Source organism: Tursiops truncatus, chromosome 13 (assembly GCF_011762595.2).
Source record: "Tursiops truncatus isolate mTurTru1 chromosome 13, mTurTru1.mat.Y, whole genome shotgun sequence".
Classification (NCBI taxonomy): domain Eukaryota; kingdom Metazoa; phylum Chordata; class Mammalia; order Artiodactyla; family Delphinidae; genus Tursiops; species Tursiops truncatus.
In genome coordinates this window covers 6,562,823-6,579,758 of record NC_047046.1, presented here as the reverse complement: position 1 = coordinate 6,579,758, position 16,936 = coordinate 6,562,823, and the positions used below count along the sequence as shown (strand labels likewise).

Sequence of the window (16,936 nt, the reverse complement as noted above, 5' to 3'; positions counted from 1 at the left end):
ACTCTTGGCACCTTTCAGGGAGGACACCCCATGACCCAAGCCCCCCGGCCTGGGCACCCGGTGCTGACTCACTGAAGCTCTGCAGCAGCACGGACATTTCTGACTCTAACAAATGCTGGGTTGCATTTTCTCCACATCGTGAGAAGTCTTCTAGAATTCACTTAAAATAAAAAACCAACATAAAAGAAGTCCGAGCCCCCAACGGAAAGAAGCTCTCTAGGTGAGCGTGGTTGCCCTGACACAGCTTAAACGGGTGCTCAGAACCCAGACAAAGAAAATACACAGAGAAAAGCAGCATATTAGCCAGTTTAATTTATTTAAGAATCTTACAAAAAAAGGAAAAAAAAACAAAAACAAAAATCAAAAGACACAACAAAAAACCTAAATACAGAATTCATTACGCTTCATGGTTGATCGTTTTTACTTGCAAGGGTATAAAACCTCGCTAAATGCAGCCAATACATTTTTATTGCATAAGACCCAATTTTTAAAGTTACAAATCAAAACGGTCAGAACAATCGTTTCTGGACACTCGGTACTGTATTACCACGGAAGGCTGAAGCAGTGCAGTATCATCAGAACAGTGCGTACCCTTCATACACTGACGGACATTCAAAACAGAGTAGCAATATAAAAAGAGAGATTTTAAAAAAGAGAACAGAACAGAAACAACCAGAAGAGTTTACATCCACCTTTGTTTCAAATTGTCTTTGGATTCCATCATATGTTGTCTCAAGATGCACCATGTCAGATCAGTAAAGGAAGGAAGATCTATGCCTACGTATAAAAGTATCCTTTGCTCAGCAGAGGTAGAACCTGGCAAAAGTTTTATTGCAGAGATACAGCGTACCTCTTCCCACCTCTCATGGTTGATGGTAGATACAAGTGGTTATTGAAAAATAATATCAGTAGTTTGCAAATTCAGTATAAACCATGAACAGGATGATTTTTTCTGATGGAGGTGAGACTGCAATGTGCTACGTAGAAAAAAAGCTCTCTGCCCCGTAAAGTGGAAGTCAGAAAGAAGGCTGAAGCTTCTTTATCCTCTTCAGTGCCACAAATACTGTCACAGCAAGAAAGGCCCTCAGGACAGGGTGGACGGAAAAGCCAGGGAGTTCTCACTAAGGGGCCGGCGGACTGACCCTCAGCCCGAAGGAGGCCTGACCTGCAAGTATCAAAGAGAACTGACGTTCCCAGGTGGCACCCCTTGCTCGACTCTGCACTACAAGGGTGTAGTCTTAGCCTCATGGTGTCCTGACGGCTGCTGCTCCACGGGCGCCAGAGGAGGAAAGCCGGGCAGGACGTGTGGGGACAGGGATTCCCACTGGAGCTCTCCTCTGAAAGGCCCCGTTTCATGACAAATTAGGTGCCTAAGACTTACCTACATGCAGACAACTTTTAAATTTCAGGAAGTCTACGAAGTTCAGTAGTAACGAGAGAAACATGTACACAAATGAAGGCCCAAGAAAGGCTCACGGCTATCTTTCCTGAAAGTTAAGGAGGAAGGTTTTCTTAAAAGTGCGAAATCTGTAATTAAAAACGCAATGTTGGCCTCCCTGGTGATGATTACCACCACTTTTGTGAGCCACCCCTGGGTCTGCCCTACTGGCAACACTAATCCAATCATTAAGAATGCCCTGATCCAGCTCAGCTCCTAGCTTTACAGCCAATCTAGTCAAGATCAATTCACCAGCTCACTGGTGGCAGGACAGCCCAGCAGATCCTACCAGCCAGTCCCTCCACAGTTAACTGGCTGTTTTACCCTCAGCACAGAATCAACCCTTGAGCTGAAGGCTCATGGAAGCCTCCACAGCAGTTGTGCTGCTCGATTCCGGAGGAAAACTGTCCCTTAAAGGACATTCTCTAATGTCACCTGTCAGCATGGACACCAGCATGTACCAGGTCTGTCTCCACTCCTGCTATAAATATCCTTAACTGGTGGGAGCAGAAGCAGATTACCCATGCTCACTGGAAAGTAAGCTTCTGATTGTTACTTGCAGGCTAAAAGTACACGCTGGACTTCTTAAAGAAACAGAAAATCTGCAGCAGTAGCAGGTCATAAATCACTGTTCAGATCTGCAAGATTTTCCTCTCAGCTGGAAAGCCACAAGGATGAAGGATTTGGTGCAGGCCTGAAAAATTGCAAGGGTAGGAACAAGTCAGGTTTACTGAAGAGCAAGTTTGATCCCAAATGCACTGAAGAAGTTAGAGGAGCTTAAAGGAAGTCTTGGGAAGAAATTTTTTAGGTGAAAACATGAGGCTCACTATAGCTTCCAAAGAGCAACATAAATGAGCATAACTAGTCATATAATGACAGTATCAGAAATTGCACTCAAGTACATTCCCCCCAATACAATGCATTGCACACAGTAAAAATTTGTAATAAAAATGCAAAACACAATCAGGCATGTTGAAAAATATTAACACAAAACAGACATAGGAATTCTATGGTAAAGATGCAAAACCGAATTCTAAAATATATGAACAAATTCAACTAAGAAGTTTTTCATACGTTTCTACGTCCAAAAAAAAAAAACAAATTGTAAGAAGCCCCCTATGGGAAGTCAAGAAAAGAATAAATAGGATTGAAGGGAGGAGGGAAAAGAGAAAAACAAGCTGGTGGCGTCCCAATTTACAAGAAATATTTACATTCAGAATTCAAAAAGAACTCAACATTTCTATATATACACATTATGTACATATATATATATATAAGTACAGCATAAAATCAGAAGGTGGGTTTTGGATTTCACCTCAAGTATGCAGAAAAAAAATTACTAGCTAGCTCGAGTTGCAGGTATCTATAGATGTGTTTCCTTCACTTATATGCCCTTAAAAGACACTGCCTTTGTACTAGACAACTGGCATCCAATGAGGACTTGTTACAAATGGCTTTTGCTCGCAGCTGTAGCCATGACATGGACTGCCTGCTGCATATTCCAGCAGCAAAGCGTGCACAGTGAGCGTGCGAGGTGTGGTGTTAGCCAAGGAGACTCCAGACATAGAGGAAGGAGAGTCAACAAATGCCCACTGTCCCTGGGATGCCTGCACTAGCCGAACATCTGTTCACTGCATACTGGTCTAACAGCGACTCTTATGTAGCACCATTCTTAGAAACTATCAAATATCATTCAGGTACATTTTTATTTTATTTTTTCAGGTACATTTTTTAAATGAGAGTATTTAGATAGGGACCTTCCTCTTACTATCTAATCAAGAAAAGGACCCAAGTGAAAAACACTTTTCCTCTGCTCCTACTTTCATAAACTGAAATGCATCAATCATTTCTAATCTATTGCTTTTTTTCCCCTCCTGCTAAACTGGAAAGTGGAGGGGACTGAGGAAAGGCTCCCATTATACAACGGTAAGTGTCTGGTACCCTTTCTCGTCATGCCTGTTAGAAGTTGCTCTAATAGCATCACATGGAGATTAGCAAATGAATGCCCCAGTGGCTACAGCCAGAAACTTATGCTTCTAGAATATTATATACCCCTGGAGCTTGGTAATCTAGAACTTTCACCATTACAGATGAAGCAGAATACAAGTAAAAGGTTTACTGTTGCAACTCAAAAAGGTTTCTGAAGTGCTAGTTGGATTGGAATAAATATATATATATACATACACACACCACTACATTGCTTTGGATGCAGGTTCTTGCTAACTTATATACAGATGTAAAGAAAAGATACTGAAGAGTGTATCGGCAATTTAGCAGCAAAAAGGGAAAATTGCTTAAGATATTTGCTTTTCATCAAGTGTGTTTAAAAATACCTTATTAATACTTTTAGGAATTCATATCGTTGATAAATATCTGGATTATCCCACTAAACTGCAGCTTGTGGTAGGGAGGGTGTTAAATTAGGGGAACACTACCCCCCCGCCAATACCATCTGAGCAGCTCTGGACTCGGAAAGTGGTTTTCAGTACAATCGGCACTGTAAACTCTGAAAACACTAACGTGACTTGTAATCAAAATCTTTGTGCTCAGAGCCATATTGCTAAAAAGGGAGAAAAGGCATTACAGAGGCCAAATGGACTCACATCGGGTTCAACAAGGTCCCTGGGTTCAGACGTGGCATTCAGATCCTGAAATACAAGGATCTGTTGTACAGAAGTTAGCTGTTGTTGAGACTTGATTTTTTGACAGAGGAGGACCTTGAATGCTGGGTTTTCCCATGTTGACCAACCTAAAACTTGCTGACTTGGGTAAGGGCACAGTGTTAAAGGTCATGTGTTCACCTCCAGAGAGGAGGATGGGAAGCAGACTGCCGGCGCTCACATGCACACCACACCACGATAAGCATGTGCACGTGGCACCTCGGCTCCCCATCCATTTACACGGCTGCCTTTCTGAGGTCTACTTTGAGAGTTTTCAGAGGCCTTATTTCTGGACTTTTTTTTAAAAAAGCAAAACGAAGCTGTTCTACAAAGAACAGAACATACATATATCCCCCTTTGTAACAAGATAGCTATTCCAAGAGCAAACATTACATCATAAATTGTGAGGGTCAACTAACTGCATGCTAAAGAATCCTCACACTGAAGCTGCTTGGAAAAAACCATAACCTGCTAAAAAAGATACTCCCACACACAAAAAGGGAAGTTGGGCCAAGCCTCCAAGAGGGAGTCTCTTTTCCCCAACCCTGCCATTTTGTCTCACTGGAGGTAACAGGCTTGTTATGCTTCCCCCTCCACAGCTCTATTTCACCTTGGGATGTTGATGGAAGCTGACTGGGCTCCTGATTTAAAAACAGAAGAACTAACTGGGAAGTTTTGGTGCAGGTGGACAATTCTGCTCTTGACTGCCAGCTGGGTCTAGTGGCCCTAACAAGGGACATTGGTTGATATTCATATGGATCACTGCCTGAGATATAAGGACTAGACTGAGGATAAAAGTTGCATCCACTGGGCAAAATATGCCAAAGAACAGAAATTATTCTCAATTTGTTCCTTTAGGCGTCTAGAATAAATAATTCCAAAGAAAGAAAACTTATGGTGAACGTGACATAACCAAACTCAGGCTTGAAGAAACACAAGAGGATGATAGCCCTAGCTTTCCCATCACTTAACATATATCTCACCTAATTCTGCAATAAGTTTAGAAAGTTACAAAGGAGAACAGTTCAACTTGAGAAACTTTCAAAAGTACTATCATTTTACCCCTTCCTCAACACCATTTCAATTTTGAGGGGTAGGTTTTAAACCAAAATATAAGGCTACCTGGAATGTTGAGCAACACGCAAGTTCTGCAGCATCCCCATCACAGACTACTTTTGAAGGTGGTGAGGGCCTAAACAAGAGTCCACTTCTGCTTAGTATAATAACTTTTTATTTGACATCTACAAGATTGTGGTATCTTGCAGCTTTTGACCAGGTTTATACAATCTCAGTTTTTCAATAGTGCAACCTGTGCAAGCAAAAAAAAAAAGGAAAGGAAAAAAAAAGGAAACAAAAAGACCAATTGTCCCCTCACTTGTTTTTATAAACATCTATTATAGGCGAAACAAAACTTACCCATATTATAGATAAGTGTCTATTCACATTTGTACATTACCATTTTTAACAGCTTGAGATAAACTCTACAATGTCTTACAACACATTAAACAATATTCAAGTTACTGGGTAACAACAATAACAACAAGAAATAAACATACAGCAGAAGCCTCAAGTGTTTCCTCATTGTCTAGTTTACAACTCAAGTACGGTTTCCATTTTTAAGAGTGACAAAGCAAATTAAGATAACGAAGTAAAAAAAAAGGAAGATTGTTTGCAAGACGGAAGCCAATTTGTACTTCTTTCTAAAACTATCTTTAAGTTAAGAAAAATGTAATTTTAAGAAAAGCAGGCTTGTAGCCATTTTTGCAGCACACATTAGGAATACTATTAATACATTAAAATTAACTTTTAAGAGTTTTATCACCAAAAAATGTATGTACTCATTACCTTGACAAGAAACCTGGGGCAGGGAGAATGGGAGAAGGTGATTTCGCAGGGTTTGAAGCAATACCCAGGTATAAACACTATAAAAATGCAATAACCAATGCTGTACATCTACAAATGTTTCTCTCCGTTACTTGACTTCTGTGTTAATCTTGTTTACGCATGCTTTCAAAGACATGCACTGTCAGAACAAAAACTAGAAAAAGAACCTGAATGCATGATATGTCACCTTTCATTTCATGCTTTAATAAACCTATTGTTTTAATAAGTTGGAAAAAGAAACCAATATATATTTTCTCTATTTATAGACTCAAAACACATGCATCCGGGGATAAGTCCCACAGCAATGGCATGGATGTACTGCGTTAACCCTGAGCACTGTATAACATAAAAGTAAAGCCAGTTTGGGAAGTTCCAAGCATTTTTAAACCAATTATGGTTCGTAGCTTTTAACAAACTCACAAACAAACAGACTGACACACACGCGCACATACCCCTCTGCTCACCCAAAGTAAAAGCATACGGTAAGTACCATGGGAAAAGCACGAGGAAAGACATATGTACCACCATCGGCACTGCTGATTTTCAGTTTTGCTATCTATTCCAGGTTTGTCCTTATTCCCAAAAAAATTAACTAGAGAGAGAGCACAACTGAAAAAAAATTATAATTCTTTGGAAACTGTCCCTGATTTTTATGCAAATGATATGCTTCAACAGCATTTCATATACATCCATGTTGAAACCTGTCTGTTCTTATGCGTTGCTCAAATTGGCGATGCTCTGGGGGTGACGCTGCTGCCAGAGCTGTTTCTGCTGGACCGCAAGCTGTTGAGACTGGTCTGAAGTTGACAGGAGATTTATAAGAGGAGACACACAATTTGCAGGAATGATCAAACCTGCAATTAGAAAACAAGAATTTATAAAGGTTGCTTCCAGGAGAAACCACACTGTTTTATAGCTTCCTAGCAAATTCCAAATGAAGTATAATATTAAGTTTAATGAATAAGACTCCACAAAAAAACTAAATGAACACCTAATAACTGAACTGGCCCCTTCAGAAGTAGCCCGATTCCTCAGCAGCATCACCCACAAATACCTGAGCACATGCATGTGTCTAGTGCAACACCATCTTCTTGCTGAAGCAACAGAAGGCCAAGTACAGTACCTTCCTATCTACTATCTTTGAAGCTCCACAAATGTATGCAAGCACCACCTTCTTTGGCATATAGTAATGTACCAAAGAGACTACAAAATAGTGGCTGCAAATTCAAATGCGTACTGAAGCAGTAACTTCTAAGTGGCACAGTGTGGAAGTCAGCAAACTGGAGAGTATATATATCCTCTGTAAGGGAACTTTAACTCCTCCCATGTGGGAACAGGGGCTCAATGTTCCAAGCTTCTCTGTTGTTGCTGCTGCTGTTGTTGTTTTGAAGAAGATAGAAATCCAGTCTTCTGATTTTTTTTTAAATAAATTTATTTATTTTATTTATTTATTTTTGGCTGCGTTGGGTCTTTGTTGTTGCACACAAGGTTTCTCTAGTGGCGGCGAGCGGGGGCTACTCTTCATTGTGGTGCGTGGGCTTCTCACTACAGTGGCTTCTCTTGTTGCGGAGCGTGGGCTCTAGGCACATGGGCTTCAGTAGTTGCAGCACGCGGGCTCAGCAGTTGTGGCTTGTGGGCTCTAGAGCGCAGGCTCAGTAGTTGTGGTGCATGGGCTTGGTTGCTCCGCGGCATGTGGGATCTTTTCGGACCAGGGCTCGAACCCGTGTCCCCTGCATTGACAGGCAGATTCTTAACCACTGCGCCACCAGGGAAGCCCACAATCTTTTGATTTTTAAAAGTTGGCAACTAACTCAATTGAAATCTTGCAACCAAAAATACTTGAGGATCAAAAAAATGTCCATGGACTGACTAGCCCACAGGCTACCAATGTGCAACCCAGGATACAGAGAAAGGTTGTTGCAAAAGAAACAAAGACAATGCGACAGGGAAAGTGCAATAACTGGGTGGATTTCCGTGAGGCCTGTCATTGAGGGAACAGTGGGAGCGGCTAGCCTGGTCTCCCTTGCTCCCTGCAGGACTCCAGTCCATCCCCTGTGCACAGTGGCTTTGACTTCCATAGTCTCAATGTGGCACAATGAACATAAAGACTTCAGAGAATCCTTAGTCTTCATACCAGGGAGCCTGCACAGATGTCGACAGTGAGGGAGGGGAGCAAGAGCACCGAGGGCAGCATAAAATCACAACCACATCAGGATTTCAGCCAGAGCCAACTACACCCATTCAAAAGCTTAACTACTGTTTATCCTTTTAAGAACATAATATAAAGCAAGCTCTACCCCACCACTGGAATAGACAGATGCTAAGATTCTAAGACGTTAGAAGCAAAATAAGAAAAACACAGGACCTGATTTTTCTTCTCAAGGCTCAAACCAAAAAAAAATTAAAACTCACCTACAATCCGCTGTCCATCCTCTGTTCTTAGCCGAACTATCTGCATTTTCACGTTTGTGCCACTGACAGATGCGAGAACACCCTCGACTTTTGTCCAGACACTCAGTACTGAGCCACATAATACATAGTATGTGCGGCAACGAAGACCTATTTCACAAACTAATCCCAAACTTGCTTTTTTGCAATTGCCACGCCTAGGATAGATAATAAGGAAAAAAATGTATATGTGCGTGCACACATGCGCACACGCACACGCGCACACACACACACACAAGGCCCACAAGGTCTACCCTAATTTCAAATGGAAAACGGCCTACCGTCATTTACCTTTACTGATAAAGTTTGTAGACTGCAGTCCTTCTGACATTGGATTATCCTGTCCAACTTAAGGTATCACTACTGATTTTAAAATTAGTTATTTCTTGGGCCTGACTCCCTTATAAAAGGGCTGATTTATTGGTCTTGATATCCATTTAAGCATTTGTCATTTTAATATCCATTAGTTTACTGTATTAATGTCAGTTTATAAAATAATCCTGCCAGTTATTTCCATAGTATTAAACTACCAATATACAGTTCTAAATCAGGTAAGTGGAAAAGCCCTCAGCAAATAAACAAAAGCAAATTTATCTACCTACATGTGTCTAAATAAAAACCTAGCTAAAATTCATCTATATCCTGTATCCCTTTTCAAAAAGTGGGCCAGATACTCCATTTTCAATGCCCTGAAATGAACATAATGACTTGAGAACACCTCTGGCTAGCCTAGTAGTACGCAGGATCAGCTCCAGGGCTCAACAACAAAGTTTCTAGTGCTGTTAACTATTTGAGGTACCTCTGTGGTTTCCTAGAAGTTCCCTAGCCTTAAAAATAAAACTGATTTGGGACACCAATAAAACTTTGGAGGAAGGAAAAAATAAAGGAAGGGAAGGAAGGAGAGGAGAAGGAAAAAGTCTCAACCCTAAGAATGATAGTTAAGTCCATGCTGGCAGACAACATTTGGTTGGAAGTAACAAAGCATCAGTGGGGAGACCTAAAACAGTGCATGGTCCAGAGGCTTCCAACAAGTACCTCTGCTTAAAGAAACAACACCGAGCAATTGATAATCTGCTTGTGTACTTATAGGGACAGATAGCTAAAGAATGAAGGGGTGTTTAAATCTTGATCATACTTTGGAATATATGGTGAGAAAAATGAAAACTAACCAATAAGCATGAGTACAAGTATCTGCAGATGAATTATACTGATCTAACCAGTGGACCAGGGCATCGTCTGAGACTACCTGTGAAAATAAGACAAAAATTCCATTGAAAAGGTATTGTTTTAAACAAACTGGTTGCCTAATTTGGTCTCTAAAGCCAACTTAAAACCATCTTTATACAGAAAACATGGTCTTCACTACTGCTTGCATTTGAATTTTACCCATAAAGCTCTGCCATGAGGTTTTTCCCATGTAATGAATATTTCAAATAGTTAACTTAATTATAATTGTTTGCAAGTGAAAATGGCTAGGAATAATAGTAATATAAGGTAATACTAACAACAAAATAACATAGTAAAGTTAGGAAAAAGAGATATCACTGTTTTTCCAGAAATTATTGCAAAATATAAACACAGCAGTTCACAGTAAAACCAAGAGTTGGTGGGAAGGAATTTCAGTCTTGTACATCTTCCCTTTATTTAAAAAATTCTAATTTTTGTAGTTAGCACTATAGAAACTTCCTTTTCTGATAACATAAGCTGTTTCAAATAATCACCTTTAAGTTTCCTAACAGTTGATAACATTAAGACTGGGATATTAATTTAACAAGAGTTGATAAAACTTTTTCTGAAACAATTTTCCAGTAATCAAATAGGAAAAATTGACAATTTACATATAAACATAGTTGCAATATATTATTATAAAACAAGTATTTATACATAACATCATGTACAAATGGAAAAATACCTTCTTATATTTCTTTTTTAGATCAGCATAAATTTCTAATTTGAGCTGTTTCCCAGTATTTGGTCTATAAACTAAGAAAAGCTTCTTTTTAGGATTCACTTCTTTAACTAAGATGGCAGTTTTCTTGTTGTTTCTTATCTATTAAAAATAAATAAATAAATAGGTGAGAAAATATAAATATTCAATACTGCACACTTTAAGACATGCTTGCTTTTTGCACCATCACATCACGATCAAAGCCAAATGAGTTTGTAAATACAAAACTGTGTGAAAGGAATAACACCTGCTGTGTAACCGACTTGAACAAGGTCTCACCAAAGTGAAGGCTAATGGACCTTATCTCTGAGGCAAGACAATCTTTAGAAAATTGTGTTGAGTAATAAGATTTAAAGCACGATGTCCAGTGGAGACAATTTTGCTTCCTCTAGTCCAGGAAACTGGACTCGCAGCCTCAACAGGGTCAGAGGTAAGAATCTAGGTAGTGGGCAGGAAGGGTCTTCACAGGAAATAATTTTACCTCTACTGTATGTTACTCTCCTTCAAGTTACAATGAAATATATAACCTTCAAGATAATGCCTTTTGATCACCCACAGTCCTCTGAATTCATCTACTCCATCAGTGCTACAACCTATTCCTATCAGGTTAGGGAGGGTGGGAGGGAGGCACAAGAGGGAGGGGATGTGGGGATATACGTATAGCTGATTCATCTTGTTATACAGCAGAAACTAACACAACATTGTAAAGCAATGTCGTAAAGCATTGTATACTCCAATAAAGATGTTTAAAAAAAAAAAAAGGAGAAGGCAGCAACTTAAACTCAGCCAAATCTGCTTGTTATCTTTCCCCTCAATCCTGATATGTCCTTTTACTTGTTCAGTTTTACCCATCCCACCCTAGCTAGAAACCTCAAGATAATACTAGAAGCCAAGAACAAAGCTGGGGGAAAAATCACTTTTCAGACTTTTAAGAACTAAACTTTTTCTCCTCCAGGATCTTCAAAAGAGTTTATCCTCTCATTCACACATAGAAAGAAGTAAGTGATCTTAAGATCCAGTGATGCCATTTCTCTGAATCTACTCTAGAGATACACTGACACAGGTACATAGAGAAGCATGTCCTTTGTAAGAGAAAAAATGGAAACAACCTGAAAGTCAATTAATACGACACAGGCTAAATAAACCATGGTATATTCATAACACAGAATACCATGCAACAGCCACAATGAATGAAGTAGTCCTATAAGTATCAATACAGAAAGCACTCCAAGACTGATTGTTTAGTGAGAAAGGCAATTTAAAGAATGATCGATACTGTATCATAGAATTGGTGTAAAAAAAATAACCAACAACAAATCAACCATCTAAAACAGTAAATTGTTTCCTATGGCTATAATACATATGCATTAAATGCACAGAAAATGGTCTGGGAGAATAGACACAAAACTGGTAACGGTGGCTACCTCTGGGAAGGTGGGAAGGGACCGTGGCTGGGAATGATGGTCAAAAAATTTAGTGCTATCTGTATTTAAATTTTTTCACAAGTGTAATAATGCATTCATGGGTACATAATTCAATTAAAGAATTTAAGAAAAAAAAATCCACAAAGAATAGTCAGCAGAGACCACATATTCTCTGCAAAACCTAAAATACTACCTGACCCCTGACATAAAAAATTTAGGGATTCCTGCTCTAGAGAGCTTATTTATGGTTTCACTCTGCCTGTGGCATCATCATGTTTGGTCTCCTTTACGCAGTTCTTGAACCAGGTCTTCATTTACAGTTGGTCACTCCATAAAGGGCTTGGCCAAAAAGTTCGTTCGGGTTTTTGGTACCATCTTACTGAAAAACCCCAACGAACTTTTTGGCCAACCCAATATTTGCAAATAAAAAGTAAAATGTGCTACACACATACAAAGCAATATTAGTCACAAAAAGAAAGGAAGTTATGACACATTCTACAACATGGACGAACCTTGAAAACATTATGCCGAGTGAAAGAAGCCAGACACAACGGTCACGTACTGCACGATTCCACTTATATGAGGTACCAAGATACGCAAACTCATAGACAAAAAATAGATCAAAGGTTATCAGGCCAGGGGAAAGCTACTGTTTAATGGTGATGTTGGCACAACATTGTGAATATAATTAATGACACTAAATCATACACTTTAAAATGGATAAAATGGCAAACTTTGTTATATATTTTACCATAATTTTAAAAAGTTAACAAAACGTAGAGAACTTCCCTGGTGGCGCAGTGGTTAAGAATCTGCCTGCCAATGCAGGGACACAGGTTCAAGCCCTGGTCTGGGAAGATCCCACATGCCGCAGAGCAACTAAGCCCGTGCGCCACAACTACTGAGACTGCACTCTAGAGCCCGTGAGCCACAACTACTGAAGCCTACATGCTGCAACTACTGAAGCCCACGCGCCTAGCGCCCGTGCTCTGCAACAAGAGAAGCCACCGCAATGAGAAGCCCGCGCACCGCAACAAAGAGTAGCCCCTGCTCGCCTCAACTAAAGAAAGCCCACGCCCAGCAATGAAGCCCCAATGCAGCCCAAAATAAAAATAATTAAAAAAAAATTTTTTTTGACAGCAACTCTATCTCAAAAGAATAAGTAGCAGCATCTTTAAGATATCCAAGAAAAGAAAACGTGAACTAAAGATTTCATGTCTGGGCTTCCCTGGTGGCGCAGTGGTTGGGAGTCTGCCTGCCGATGCAGGGGACGTGGGTTCGTGCCCCGGTCCAGGAGGATCCCGCATGCCGCGGGGCGGCTGTGCTCGTGAGCCATGGCCGCTGAGCCTGCGCGTCTGGAGCCTGTGCTCCGCAACAGGAGAGGCCACAACAGTGAGAGGCCCGCGTACCGCAAAAAAAAAAAGATTTCATGTCTGGTAAAATTTGTCTTTCAAGTACAAAGGCACAAACTTACCAGCACGTAAGAATTCAGGGAGTAATGTTTCCATAAGCCCTTCCTGAATCTACTACATAATGGGTTCAGACAAAATAACTAGAGAGATATTAACCTAAGGACTAGTGAGTGAGTGGTGAGCTTTAATTATAAATTAATTACCTGTAGAACTAAGATTAATTAAGGGTTAAAAGAAGAGTATAGGGCTTCCCTGGTGGTGCAGTGGTTGAGAGTCCGCCTGCCGATGCAGGGGACACGGGTTCGTGTCCCGGTCCGGGAAGCTCCCACATGCCGCAGAGCGGCTAGGCCCGTGAGCCATGGCCCCTGAGCCTGCGCGTCCGGAGCCTGTGCTCCACAACGGGAGAGGCCACAACAGTGAGAGGCCCGCGTACCGCAGAAAAAAAAAAGAAGAAGAGTATACTATATAATTGCCATATGTTGACGTGCAGAAACAGTATAACTATTTTTTAAATAGCATAAAGTAAGCTTATGCAAAGAAAGTTATTACAACAAAAATATTTTCAAAATACTGGGGCATAGTATCCATGATATTTTATCATCCTGTGTGCCCTGAAGAACAGGGATTATTAGCGTGGAAGAAAGAAGACCAAAATTTCAGAGAAAGGTCTTCCCTGGTGGCGCAGTGGTTAAGAATCCATCTGCCAATGCAGAGGACGCAGGTTCAGCCCTGGTCTGGAAAGATCCCACATGCGGCGGAGCAATTAAGCCCGTCTGCCACAACTACTGAGCCTGTGCTCTAGAGCCCGTGTGCCACAACTACTGAGACCACGTGCCACAACTACTGAAGCCCGCGCACCTAGAGCTCATGCCTCTCAACAAGAGAAGCCACCACAACGAGAAGCCCGCGCACCACAGAGTAGGCCCCAGTCGCTGCAACTAAAGAAAGCCCGCGCACAGCAATGAAGACCTAACACAGCCAAAAATAAAATAAATTAAAAAAAAAAATCAGAGAAGAGATAAGATTAAAATTCCACATTTTTTGTTTGTTTGTTTTTTGTGGTACGTGGGCCTCTCACTGTTGTGGCCTCTCCCGTTGCGGAGCACAGGCTCCAGAAGCACAGGCTCAGCGGCCATGGCTCACGGGCCCAGCCGCTCCGCGGCATATGGGATCTTCCCGGACCGGGGCACGAACCCGTGTCCCCTGCATCAGCAGGCGGACTCTCAACCACTGCGCCACCAGGGAAGCCCCAAAATTCCATAGTTTTGATCAGGACAAATAAATATGCATTCATTTGTGTGTGTATATGTATATGTCTAAATGTAAACACGTACACACACGTGCACACACACATACACACTCACACATCCTCTCTCCTTAGCTCTGTCCACAGGCAAATACTAAACCAATGAATGTAGTTACACTAATAACTGAAAACTGAATCTTGAAGACATAAAGCATTATTATGACTAAAGAAGGTCACTCACTATATTATGGAAAAAAAGGGTTCAATTTACTAATAATATGTAAACATTTTTTTTTTTGCCCACACCACGCAGTATGCAGGATCTTAATTCCCTGACCAGGGATCAAACCTGTGCCCCCTGCAGTGGGAAGTGTGGAATAGTAACCACTGGACCACCAGGGAATTCCCCAATAAGTAATAATTTAAAACTAGCATTTAATAATACTCCTCAAAACGTATTAAATAAAAATATATCACAATTACAGTGATAAATTATCAAAACACAGAAAGCTAAATACAATTGGAAAATCAGCACAAAGCGAACAGGTAATTACAATGCTGGCAATGAAAACACATTACACATCTTAACAACTAACATTTAAGGGAAACAAGCCTTACTTGCAATGACAAATAAAAGCCATCATCTGGTCCTGTCAACTCAGCCCAAATCTTGGTAGCTTCCTCCCAGGACATTCCCCTCTCTACACTTATCTGTAAAAAAAAATAATAATAAAATTTAAATTAAACTCACTTCGGAGAATGCTTACCAGAAAATGATATTATACTTGAATGTGCACGTTTTCTAAACTTACCGTGTATAATTCTACATGGCCAGAGGTTGAATATCCTGGAGTCAGAAACTTCTTAACATCACTTTTCCTCACTTTTTCATCTCCAGAACCAAGATCTTGAACAAGAAAAAGCAACATATAAGTATAAAAAAAATTTTTCATCAATAATACATATGACAGGCTTCCCTGGTGGCGCAGTGGTTAAGAATCCACCTGCCAATGCAGGGGACACGGGTTCGAGCCCTGGTCGGGGAAGATCCCACATGCCGCAGAGCAACTAGGCCCATGCGCCACAACTACTGAGCCTGTGCTCTAGAGCTCGCGTGCCACAACTACTGAAGCCCGTGCACCTAGAGCTCATGCTCTGCAACAAGAGAAGCCACGGCAACAAGAAGCCCAGGCACCACAACGAAGAGTATCTCCCGCTTACTGCAACTACAGAAACCCCATGTGCAGCAAAGAAAACCCAATGCAGCCAAAAATAAAATTAATTAATTAATTAAAAAGAAAGAAAAAAAGAATACATAAGATGTTTTAAAAATTTCCCAACTTACCTAAGATTCCCATATCATATCTTCCATTTTTTTTGGCATTTTGAACAACTGCAGTAAGTGTGTCTGCAAAATACTGAAATAACGCATTCTGCTGATGCACCTCCATGCCCAAAATTCTATTTAAGAATTTTCCTATGTTGTTATAATCTGCAATGACAAGAGTGTATGAAAGATTTAATGCATTCAAATGGCAATTTAAAAAATTTATTCATCTCAGCCTAGTAAGAGTCTCACTTTCTTCTCTAAGACTTCCCTCACAACTCCTGTACCGTTCCCAGAACAGGGCTATACTTCGACCGCTTCTACCTCTAGCAATTAGCACGACTATACTACATGCTCAAAAGATGTTTGCCAAATTGAATTTTTGCATCTTCAGCTTCGCTTACTGAAGGTATGAATATAATTTAGCACAACAGAATGTTAGTTTTCCAACATTAAGTCTTAACCCATAAAGTTTAAGTGCTGTTAAGTCAGTGAAGCTCAACTTTGGCTGCACAAGTAAGAATGCCCAGGAGCTTCTGGAAAATTACCGACGTCTGAGCTCCTGCCCTGGCTTCAGTACTTTTTTAAAAACTCAACAGCTGATCATATACGCAACCTGGTTTGAGAACTGCTGCTATGTAGAGAGAATAGAGATTTAATTTCTTGAATAACCATAGTTATTCATAGCAAAAACCACCCAGAATGCTCTGTGAGCACTCAGTAATGAGGGATTGAGACCTAGAGACTTGAAGCTTCCCCTTCAACTTGACCAAAGTATAAACAACAAAATGGGCTATAATGATACAGCAACAGTTATGAACATACATACAAAAGTCATACCATTACCTTTATCTAGAGTAAGAATTCCTGAACGATCTTCTACATTTATCAGGCCAACTCCTATCAGTCCTTGTCGAACATCTGTAATAAAACAAATTTATAAAAAACCTTATAGCCCAGGGCTTCCCTGGTGGCGCAGTGGTTAAGAATCCGCCTGCCAATGCAGGGGACACGGGTTAGAGCCCTGGTCCGGGACGATCCCACATGCCGTGGAACAACTAGGCTCGTGCGCCACAACTACTGAGCCTGTGCTCTAGAGCCCGCGAACCACAACTACTGGAGCCCGCACGCCTAGAGCCCATGCTCCAC

The 16,936-nt window shown here is 40.7% G+C and overlaps 1 protein-coding gene across 11 annotated transcripts in view; it reads right to left on the bottom strand.

The window, feature by feature from the left end:
• Positions 1–297: 297 nt before the first annotated feature.
• The window catches only part of SBNO1 (strawberry notch homolog 1), a 56,279-nt gene continuing 39,640 nt past the window's right edge, over positions 298–16,936 (bottom strand). For 9 of the 11 annotated variants that reach the window (XM_019950312.3, XM_019950311.3, XM_019950309.3 and 6 more), the window contains 8 exons: positions 16,634–16,708; positions 15,806–15,952; positions 15,273–15,367; positions 15,079–15,171; positions 10,343–10,480; positions 9,600–9,676; positions 8,395–8,588; positions 298–6,836 (listed from right to left, as the gene is read on the bottom strand). In XM_019950312.3, the coding sequence (XP_019805871.1) occupies positions 6,694–6,836; positions 8,395–8,588; positions 9,600–9,676; positions 10,343–10,480; positions 15,079–15,171; positions 15,273–15,367; positions 15,806–15,952; positions 16,634–16,708 (962 nt within the window). In that variant the 3' untranslated portion in view covers positions 298–6,693. The remainder of the gene's footprint in view (positions 6,837–8,394; positions 8,589–9,599; positions 9,677–10,342; positions 10,481–15,078; positions 15,172–15,272; positions 15,368–15,805; positions 15,953–16,633; positions 16,709–16,936) is intronic. The other 2 variants (XR_004521378.2, XM_073789967.1) reach the window with 2 other exon arrangements.